Genomic DNA, 11,688 nt, shown 5'->3' on the forward strand with positions numbered 1-11,688 from the left:
GTAACGTGGGCGACCACCTGGATGCCTTAGCTAGACATCAATCCTAATCTGCAGAAGATGGAAGTGAGCAGGAAACTGTGGATGAGTATGGCGTGAGGACTTGAGGTTTCATGATTTCCCTCCTCTCCAACACTACACCTCTTTCCTGTCACTCTTAGAACAGTTTGAATGCACTAATCAAAATGGTTAATATGAGAACGATTTCTATAACTTTCTTCACTCACAAATATGTCAGGCTATTTAAGTTCAAGTGTTGAATGCATCCATCTCTTATTCTTTTTTTTTTTTATTTATAATGTTTTTATAGTTTTTTTCCCCATTAATTAGGGATACAAAAAGAAAATCAAATCAAATAGAATAGGTTATCATCATATAGATAACTACAATACAGATACAAAACATATCAAAACACATAAAAAGGGAAAAAGAAATAAATTTAAAAAAAAAATTATTCTTATTCTTAAGTGTTTAACGTAAGATATAGGGTCACTTTTCATGGATTCCAATCACTACAAAGTGTTGTTAAAAAGTATCATAAGATTTAGATTTTCATCACTTTCACATTGATAACAACTACTAACCTGCGGCCATTAACATGTGGATAAATATCAAACAATAGATTGTAATGTATCCATATGTCTATAAAGTTATTGCCTATCTTCTAGTTAGGGAACATTTATCGACCTATTCAGTGGTTCTTACATTAGTTTCGCATAAATCTTACAAATATTCTCTTTAACTAGCAGCAAGGATTCCACCCACATTAATCAGTTAGAGTCTGTGGCTTAGACCCCAGCTGTAGGAAACTCATCGAAAGTACCACATTACTGATATTAAACCCAATGAGAAGAGGTCTTGTTTTTCCCCCAGGGGAAGATCCTCTAAGCCAGGGGTTCTCAACCCAGTCCTCAGGACCCCCCTACCAGTCCAGGATTTGGGGATTACCTGGGTGTGTCTAAGGTGTTTAGAAAAAGGGGAAAAAAACACCTTAGACTCTAAGGTGTTCTTTTTTTCCTTTTTCTAAACACCTTAGACACACCCAGGTAATCCCTAAACCCTGGACTGGTAGGGCGTCCTTGAGGACAAGGTTGAGAACCCCTGCTCTAAGAGGATGATATTTTAGCACTTAAATTCATGCTAAAAGTAATCACCAGTTTTACAAAAACAAACAGAATTAGTAATAAAGGATTTCCACTCCTATCCAACGGGTTTTTATTAAACAATCACAGGATCCACGAGTAATGGTCCACTTTTTATTATTATATAAAGTTTGTATGAAAATTGACACACAGTCCTTCCGCCTTAAATTGCCTTCCTATTGGAATCGATTGAACCAAATCTACACGTCATGGGTGACTTGAGACATTGTTACTTCAGTTACTGTGGACTAGACTCACAAAGAGAGTGAGACAGCTAAAGGAGAGCAGGCCAGTGACCACAGCTTTCAGGAGAAGAGACGTCCAGCTTCCCAGCAAGAAAACGTGCACAAAACAGCTGCAAGAAAACAAGAAAATGTTAATTCCTGAAAGATTATTGGCTCTACTTTCCGAGGACTAGTCATGGTAAGAAAGAGTGAATTCTGTCTGTTTGCTATTCTTAATTATCTTACAGCCATATCTTATTATTATTATCATATTTATATAGCGCAATCAAATTCCACAGCGCTTTACAATGGGAGGACGAACAGACATGTAGTTGTAACCAGACAAGTTGGACACACAGGAACAGAGGGCCCTGCTCAATGAGCTTACATGCTAGAGGGAGTGGGGTAAAATGACATCTTGATTTAGGCATCAAATTTACTCTATAGTTTAGAACATGCCGATCAGCCTGATCAGGTACAGTACTCACTGCATAAAGAGAAATAAAATAACCGCCTTTACAGGTGATGTTAAGCTGTACATGTGAGACAGACAATGCTGATTATCTATTTCAGGGACAGCAACAAGGCAATATGCAGCAGATAGGCTACCAACAAAAGAATTGAAGAGATACTTACTCCATTAAAAATGCTTTATACATGCTGAGCCCTAGAAGGACCGTAACAGGAAGCCGATAATGAGTGGGGAGATCATAGCGAGTCCACATCCATACAAGGGCAGCTACTGCCATATAGTGTACCTGGAAAATACAAACAACAGGAGATAAGAAATACAGACTGGAGCTTACTGGGTCACTGTAGGGACAGACATATCAAAATATAATCTCTAAAATTACCAAACTGATGTTGGAATCAATGCTCATCTGGATGTATTTCCAATCAAATTCAATCCCACGTGCTCCTACCCATAGGGGGAGGCACCTACAGAAAAATAAAATAAAGTGAAGAATTGGAAAAAGTGGTAAATTCACAGTACAAAACAATAAACTAAAACTATACGGGTGACGCAAATATTACAGAGATTATTACATTACAGAGAATGATATATTAGCTTATAACTATGCGGTTTCTAGAGAAAGTCAGGGGTTGTAAGATGTATTATGTTGTCTTAGAAACACTGATGTCAGTAATTTTTTGAGAATTTATAATAAAAAATTAAAGACATCTGGTGGAGGGGGAGGAAAAGCCCTTGTTTTGGTATCTTTAAACAAGATACCAAAACCGTGTTCACAAAATTGTTGCCTTTGCATATTGTTGGTGCTAGTTATTTCACATTTCGAATAAATATTACACTTTTATCCCTCAAAAAAGGTGAAGGAGTTGGCATGATTAAAGAGACAATCTAAGTAGCATAAAAACTACAGCAACTTACAGATGTTATCTTTTCTAGAATACGATGGCACCATCTCTCGATTTAATACCAAGAACTGGTGACGTCCTATTTTGATTAAGTTAGGTTGTATGAAAGAACTTAAAGTCTCGAAAATAGCGTTTGGTTTTTCTGGACAATAGGTTCCCTTCTGAGTACCCCACTTGGTTATCAAAATTAATTTAGTTAACAGACTACTCACTTCGTTTCCAACGCTGGGACTCCTCCACTGAAGCCGCTTGTTTCGCCTTTAACCCCTTAAGGACACATGACATGTGTGTCATGTCATGATTCCCTTTTATTCCAGAAGTTTGGTCCTTAAGGGGTTAAAGATGTCAGCATGTCTGCCAACGTCTTTCACAAATCTGCTCAAATCCAATGCATCTCATAGAAAAGTGATTGGAAATAGGCATGCATCTCCACTCAAATGCTGGAGAAAGAAGCATCTCTACTGGCTGTCAGGAAGCCAATATTGGTGCATTTAACCATGTACCAGGGCCAATTAAATGAGAGAAAATTAGATATAAATTAAGAGATGACGAAAAGGGACACTACGCTCCGAATACATGCTGAGATAGCATTTTTGTAAAACACAAAAAAATCTCAGTGTTCTACAATAATTACTGCAACAGTAAATAAACTAACCATGGGATCAGTTTAAATGGTTTTTTAAATATTCAGATTTTGAAATGAAAAACAATTTACATAACAAATTCATTTTGTTCTGTCATGTACCAGGAGGAAGGTGTTCGTATTAAAGCGACACTATAGTCACCAGAACAACTACAGCTTATTGAATTTGTTCTGGTGAGTAGAATCATTACCTTCAGGCTTTTTGCTGTAAACACTGTCTTTTCAGAGAAAATGCAGTGTTTACATTACAGCCTTGTGATAACTTCACTGGCCACTCCTCAGATGGCTGTTAGAGATCCTTCCTGGGTCATGGCTGCCTAAAATGCATCCAAACATTCAGTGTCTCCACCCTCTGCATGCAGACACTGAACTTTCCTCATAGAGATTCATTGATTCAATTCATCCCTAGGAGGAGATGCTGATTGGCCAGGGCTGTGTTTGAATTGTGCTGGCTCTGCCACTGATCTGCCTCCTTGTCAGTCTCAGCCAATCCTATGGGGAAGCACTGTGATTGGATCAGGCCACCACTTCTGATGATGTCAGCAGACAGGTTGCTATTCTGAGTTAAACAACATGCAGAGCTACAGCTTCAGGCTTGAATACAAGCAAGATTTTGCTATTTGTAGGGAGGCATGAGGGGCCCAGATGGTGGTTTTAACACCTTAGGGTCAGGAATACATGTCACCCTAAAGTGATCCTTTAACCCCTTAAGGACACATGACATGTGTGACATGTCATGATTCCCTTTTATTCCAGAAGTTTGGTCCTTAAGGGGTTAAAGGAACACTATAGTCACCTAAATTACTTTAGCTAAATAAAGCAGTTTTAGTGTAAAGATCATTCCCCTGCAATTTCACTGCTCAATTCACTGTCATTTAGGAGTTAAATCACTTTGTTTCCGTTTATGCAGCCCTAGCCACAGCTCCCCTGGCTATGATTGACAGAGCCTGCATGAAAAAAAAAAACTGGTTTCACTTTCAAACAGATGTAATTTACCTTAAATAATTGTATCTCAATCTCTAAATTGAACTTTAATCACATACAGGAGGCTCTTGCAGGGTCTAGCAAGCTATTAACATAGCAGGGGATAAGAAAATCTTAATGAGTAGTAGACAGCCACTAGAGGTGGAGTTAACCCTGCAAGGTAATTATTGCAGTTTATAAAAAACTGCAATAATTACACTTGCAGGGTTAGGAGTAGTGGGAGTTGGCACCCAGACCACTCCAATGGGCAGAAGTGGTCTGGGTGCCTGGAGTGTCCCTTTAAGCTAAAGTTGTTCAGGTGACTATAGTGTCCCTTTAAGCTTTTACCAACATCATTACACATGTCGGCTTTTATTATTGTTACATTAACAGCTGTGCTTAGGAAACGTTTACCCAGTGTCTCTCACCTTGACATAACCAGCTCAGCTGTGGCCCATCCCATCGCTGCCACCATGATCTTGTATTCTCCTTTTCCTGCATTTCGAGACATTACTAAATGCAGTCCCAACAAATCTGCCAGATCTACTGTAGCTTTCATGAATTCCTGGGACACAGACACAGGTTAGAGAGAGAAGATGTATGAATGAAACGAACGGTAGGCTAATGTGACGATGTGTAACCTAGGATAAAATGCTTTGTATCTCACCCCAATAAAATCATAGGATCCTGCAGCTCCTTCCCACGTGGGAAAAAATGTTGCAAGAAATAGCATCTATAGAAACAAAATGTGTAAATTGAAAGATTAAGAGTGTAGCTATGAATAATAGCAGCTTCCCAATTTCTCAAGCAGATGAGATGTTTACCCTGCCCCATCCAGCATAGATCTGACAACGTGACGCTCTCCCCACCAGTCCAGCACAGATCTGACAACGTGACGCTCTCCCCACCACTCCAGCATAGATCTGACAACGTGACACTCTCCCCACCACTCCAGCATAGATCTGACAACGTGACACTCTCCCCACCAGTCCAGCATAGATCTGACAACGTGACACTCTCCCCACCAGTCCAGCATAGATCTGACAACGTGACGCTCTCCCCACCAGTCCAGCACAGATCTGACAACGTGACGCTCTCCCCACCACTCCAGCATAGATCTGACAACGTGACACTCTCCCCACCAGTCCAGCACAGATCTGACAACGTGACGCTCTCCCCACCACTCCAGCATAGATCTGACAACGTGACACTCTCCCCACCACTCCAGCATAGATCTGACAACGTGACACTCTCCCCACCACTCCAGCATAGATCTGACAATGTGACACTCTCGCCACCAGTGCAGCATAGACATGTTAACTCACGTCTCTCACCACATCCTCTGCAAAGTAATCATTCTACCTATTTGGTCCAGAGTAAGCCTGGAAAATCACTGTGCGTAACACTTAAGTGCACATCTTGAGAACACATCACACTCAACTGTCCCTGCTTTCCACTAGACATCAAATTACTGTCTCACCAGTCATCAGAAGGTCACTGTTGTAAACGTTGTGACAAAAATGATTCCCTAGCAAACAAAATATAATTTAATCACTCCTCCATATATACATATATCAGCCACACACCACTTTGTCTCTCCTCCTCTGTGCAGACAGCTGGGACAAACTTCACTCATTGCTCCTACATACACCACACTGTCCCTCCCTGGTACTAACCTTGCAAAGTTGTACACACAGGTATGTGGCTCCAGCCTGAACACATCGCCAGAAAGCATTGTACTCTGACCTGAGATATATAAAGGCTGGTTAGAGGCAAAAACATCACATAACTACCCCAATACCTATCATAACAACATTCCAATCAATTCACAGCCCCGCACCCCGTATACCTCCCCCATTCACAGCCCTGCTCCCCATATACCCCCATACCTCACCCATTCACAGCCCCGCACCCTGTATACCCCCATACCCCCCCATTCACAGCCCAACACCCGGTTTACCCCCACACCTCCCCATTCACAGCCCCGCACCCCGTATACCCCCACACCTCCCCCATTCACAGCCCCGCACCCCGTATACCCCCACACCTCCCCCATTCACAGCCCCGCACCCTCGTATACCCCCACACCTCCCCCATTTACAGCCTCGCACCCCGTATACACCCACACCTCCCCCATTCACAGCCCCGCACCCCGTATACCCCCACACCTCCCCATTCACAGCCCGCACCCCGTATACCCCCACACCTCCCCCATTCACAGCCCCGCACCCTCGTATACCCCCACACCTCCCCCATTTACAGCCTCGCACCCCGTATACACCCACACCTCCCCCATTCACAGCCCCGCACCCCGTATACCCCCACACCTCCCCATTCACAGCCCGCACCCCGTATACCCCCACACCTCCCCCATTCACAGCCCCGCACCCCGTATACCTCCCCCATTCACAGCCCTGCTCCCCATATACCCCCATACCTCACCCATTCACAGCCCCGCACCCTGTATACCCCCACACCTCCCCCATTCACAGCCCCGCACCCTCGTATACCCCCACACCCCCCCCATTTACAGCCTCGCACCCCGTATATACCCACACCTCCCCCATTCACAGCCCCGCACCCCGTATACCCCCACACCTCCCCCATTCACAGCCCGCACCCCGTATACCCCCACACCTCCCCCATTCACAGCCCCGCACCCCGTATACCTCCCCCATTCACAGCCCTGCTCCCCATATACCCCCATACCTCACCCATTCACAGCCCCGCACCCTGTATACCCCCATACCCCCCCATTCACAGCCCAACACCCGGTTTACCCCCACACCTCCCCATTCACAGCCCCGCACCCCGTATACCCCCACACCTCCCCCATTCACAGCCCCGCACCCCGTATACCCCACACCTCCCCCATTCACAGCCCCGCACCCTCGTATACCCCCACACCTCCCCCATTTACAGCCTCGCACCCCGTATACACCCACACCTCCCCCATTCACAGCCCCGCACCCTGTATACCCCCACACCTCCCCCATTCACAGCCCCGCACCCCGTATACCCCCACACCTCCCCCATTCACAGCCCCGCACCCCGTATACCCCCACACCTCCCCCATTCACAGCCCCGCACCCCGTATACCCCCACACCTCCCCCATTCACAGCCCCGCACCCCGTATACCCCCACACCTCCCCCATTCACAGCCCCGCACCCCGTATACCCCAACGCCTCCCCATTCACAGCCCCGCACACCCCCCCACCACCCCCATTCACAGCCCCGCACCCCGTATACCCCACACCTCCCCCATTCACAGCCCCGCACCCCGTATACCCCACACCTCCCCATTCACAGCCCCGCACCCCGTATACCCCACACCTCCCCATTCACAGCCCCGCACCCCGTATACCCCACACCTCCCCATTCACAGCCCCGCACCCCGTATACCCCACACCTCCCCATTCACAGCCCCGCACCCCGTATACCCCACACCTCCCCCATTCACAGCCCTGCACCCCGTATACCCCCACACCTCCCCATTCACAGCCACGCACCCCGTATACCCCCACACCTCCCCCATTCACAGCCCCGCACCCTGTATACCCCCACCTCCCCATTCACAGCCCCGCAACCCGTATACCCCCACCTCCCCATTCACAGCCCCGCACCCCTTATACCCCCACACCTCCCCATTCACAGCCCCGCACTCCGTATACCCCACACCTCCCCCATTCACAGCCCCGCACCCCGTATACCCCACACCTCCCCATTCACAGCCCCGCACCCCGTATACCCCACACCTCCCCATTCACAGCCCCGCACCCCGTATACCCCACACCTCCCCATTCACAGCCCCGCACCCCGTATACCCCACACCTCCCCCATTCACAGCCCTGCACCCCGTATACCCCCACACCTCCCCATTCACAGCCACGCACCCCGTATACCCCCACACCTCCCCCATTCACAGCCCCGCACCCCGTATACCCCCACCTCCCCATTCACAGCCCCGCACCCCTTATACCCCCACACCTCCCCATTCACAGCCACGCACCCCGTATACCCCCACACCTCCCCCATTCACAGCCCCGCACCCCGAATACCCCCAAACCTCCCCCATTCACAGCCACGCACCCCGTAAACTGCCACACCTCCCCATTCACAGCCCCGCACCCCGTATACCCCCACACATCCCCCATTCACAGCCCCGCACCCTGTATACCCCCAAAACTCTCCCATTCACAGCCCCGCACCCTGTATACCCACATACCTCCCCACACACACACCCTGTATACCCCATACCTCCCTCACCGCACCCTGTATACTCCATATCTCCCCCCCGCACCCTGTATACCCCATACCTCCCCCCCGCACCCTGTATACCCCATACCTCCCCCCCGCACCCTGTATACCCCATACCTCCCCCCCGCACCCTGTATACCCCATACCTCCCCCCCGCACCCTGTATACCCCATACCTCCCCCCCGCACCCTGTATACCCACATACCTCCCCCCCGCACCCTGTATACCCACATACCTCCCCCCCGCACCCTGTATACCCCATACCTCCCCCCCGCACCCTGTATACCCCATACCTCCCCCCGCACCCTGTATATCCCATACCTCCCCTCTGCACCCTGTATGCCCCATACCTCCCCCCCCGCACCCTGTATACCCCATACCCCCCCCGCATACCCCATACCTCCCCCCCGCACCCTGTATACCCCATACCTCCCCCCCGCACCCTGTATACCCCATACCTCCCCCCCGCACCCTGTATACCCCATACCTCCCCCCCGCACCCTGTATACCCCATACCTCCCCCCCGCACCCTGTATACCCCATACCTCCCCCCCGCACCCTGTATACCCCATACCTCCCCCCCGCACCCTGTATACCCCATACCTCCCCCCCGCACCCTGTATACCCCATACCTCCCCCCGCACCCTGTATACCCCATACCTCCCCCCCGCACCCTGTATACCCCATACCTCCCCCCCGCACCCTGTATACCCCATACCTCCCCCCCGCACCCTGTATACCCCATACCTCCCCCCCCCGCACCCTGTATACCCCATACCTCCCCCCCCCGCACCCTGTATACCCCATACCTCCCCCCCCGCACCCTGTATACCCCATACCTCCCCCCCCCCGCACCCTGTATACCCCATACCTCCCCCCCGCACCCTGTATACCCCATACCTCCCCCCCGCACCCTGTATACCCCATACCTCCCCCCCCGCACCCTGTATACCCCATACCTCCCCCCCCGCACCCTGTATACCCCATACCTCCCCCCCCCGCACCCTGTATACCCCATACCTCCCCCCCCGCACCCTGTATACCCCATACCTCCCCCCCCGCACCCTGTATACCCCATACCTCCCCCCCGCACCCTGTATACCCCATACCTCCCCCCCGCACCCTGTATACCCCATACCTCCCCCCCCGCACCCTGTGTACCCCATACCTACCCCCCCGCACCCTGTATACCCCATACCTACCCCCCCGCACCCTGTATACCCCATATCTACCCCCCCCGCACCCTGTATACCCCATACCTACCCCCCCGCACCCTGTATACCCCATATCTACCCCCCCCGCACCCTGTATACCCCATACCTCCCCCCCGCACCCTGTATACCCTATACCTCCCCCCCCACCCTGTATACCCCATACCTCCCCCCCGCACCCTGTATACCCCATACCAACCCCCCCCGCACCCTGTATACCCCATACCAACCCCCCCCGCACCCTGTATACCCCATACCTCCCCCCCGCACCCTGTATACCCCATACCTCCCCCCCGCACCCTGTATACCCCATATCTACCCCCCCCGCACCCTGTATACCCCATACCTCCCCCCCCGCACCCTGTATACCCCATACCTCCCCCCCCACCCTGTATACCCCATACCTCCCCCCCCACCCTGTATACCCCATACCTCCCCCCCCACCCTGTATACCCCATACCTCCCCCCGCACCCTGTATACCCCATACCTCCCCCCCGCACCCTGTATACCCCATACCTCCCCCCCCGCACCCTGTATACCCCATACCTCCCCCCCCGCACCCTGTATACCCCATACCTCCCCCCCCGCACCCTGTATACCCCATACCTCCCCCCCGCACCCTGTATACCCCATACCTCCCCCCCGCACCCTGTATACCCCATACCTCCCCCCGCACCCTGTATACCCCATACCTCCCCCCCGCACCCTGTATACCCCATACCTCCCCCCCGCACCCTGTATACCCCATACCTCCCCCCCGCACCCTGTATACCCCATACCTCCCCCCCCGCACCCTGTATACCCCATACCTCCCCCCCCCGCACCCTGTATACCCCATACCTCCCCCCCGCACCCTGTATACCCCATACCTCCCCCCCGCACCCTGTATACCCCATACCTCCCCCCGCACCCTGTATACCCCATACCTCCCCCCCCGCACCCTGTATACCCCATACCTCCCCCCGCACCCTGTATACCCCATACCTCCCCCCCCCGCACCCTGTATACCCCATACCTCCCCCCTGCACCCTGTATACCCCATACCTCCCCCCCGCACCCTGTATACCCCATACCTCCCCCCCCCCGCACCCTGTATACCCCATACCTCCCCCCCCCCGCACCCTGTATACCCCATACCTCCCCCCTGCACCCTGTATACCCCCAGACTCTGTTCCCCCGGGGACTCACAGGCCGCTGCACTTGTAGGTGATGAAATAGGGGAAATAGGCCAGAGCGAAGCAATTCCCGAAATGAAAGAGTGTCATGGTGACAGCGGGCCCGCACTGCGCAGGCGCACTGACCCCAGCTCCAGTCCAATCACAGGCCGAGCCACCTGCGCATGCGCACTGATCGAGCGCTGACCAATCCACGGCTGAGCTATGGACGCGTAAACGTACGAGCGTCGCCTGACGTAACAGCCAACCAATCAGGGGAGAGCTGCGCTGTATAGGGCTGTAGGGCACCGGGGTTATATACACTGCGCATGCGCAATGAGAGTCATGATGGGCAAGAGGGCAGTAACATGGCAACAGTGACATGGGGGGGAGTAACATGGCAACAGTAACATGGGGGGCAACAGTAACATGGCAACAGTAATATGGGGGGGGAAGTAACATGGCAACAGTAACATGGGGAGCAACAGTAACATTGTGATGTAATTCCAGTAAAATACAAGTTTAGCAGGCTAAGATTGCCACAAGGCATATGTATGTATATGTGTTTGTAGTATCAGTTAGTTAATAACACGTAGCTAAGATACTGTCATCACTGTACTGACCAGGTGCAGGAATGTAAGAACTGGAATTACGCGTCCCTCTCCTTTGTATCAGATGAGCCACGTGGTTAGACCGGATGGATGAGTTTAGACTCTA

The 11,688-nt window shown here is 51.1% G+C and overlaps 1 protein-coding gene across 1 annotated transcript; it reads right to left on the reverse strand.

Annotated features, from left to right (window-relative positions):
• Positions 1-1,195: 1,195 nt before the first annotated feature.
• TMEM147 (transmembrane protein 147) lies at positions 1,196-11,121 on the reverse strand. Its single transcript, XM_063437116.1, has 7 exons — positions 11,006-11,121; positions 6,023-6,092; positions 5,014-5,079; positions 4,775-4,911; positions 2,218-2,302; positions 2,000-2,121; positions 1,196-1,494 (listed from the first exon to the last, which is right to left on the reverse strand). Exons 1-7 carry the CDS (start codon positions 11,080-11,082, stop codon positions 1,374-1,376), a joined length of 678 nt encoding a protein of 225 aa, XP_063293186.1. The 5' UTR covers positions 11,083-11,121; the 3' UTR covers positions 1,196-1,373.
• Between the last annotated feature and the right edge of the window lie 567 nt (positions 11,122-11,688).

Source organism: Pelobates fuscus, chromosome 11 (genome assembly GCF_036172605.1).
Source record: "Pelobates fuscus isolate aPelFus1 chromosome 11, aPelFus1.pri, whole genome shotgun sequence".
In the NCBI taxonomy this organism is placed as follows: Eukaryota; Metazoa; Chordata; class Amphibia; order Anura; family Pelobatidae; genus Pelobates; species Pelobates fuscus.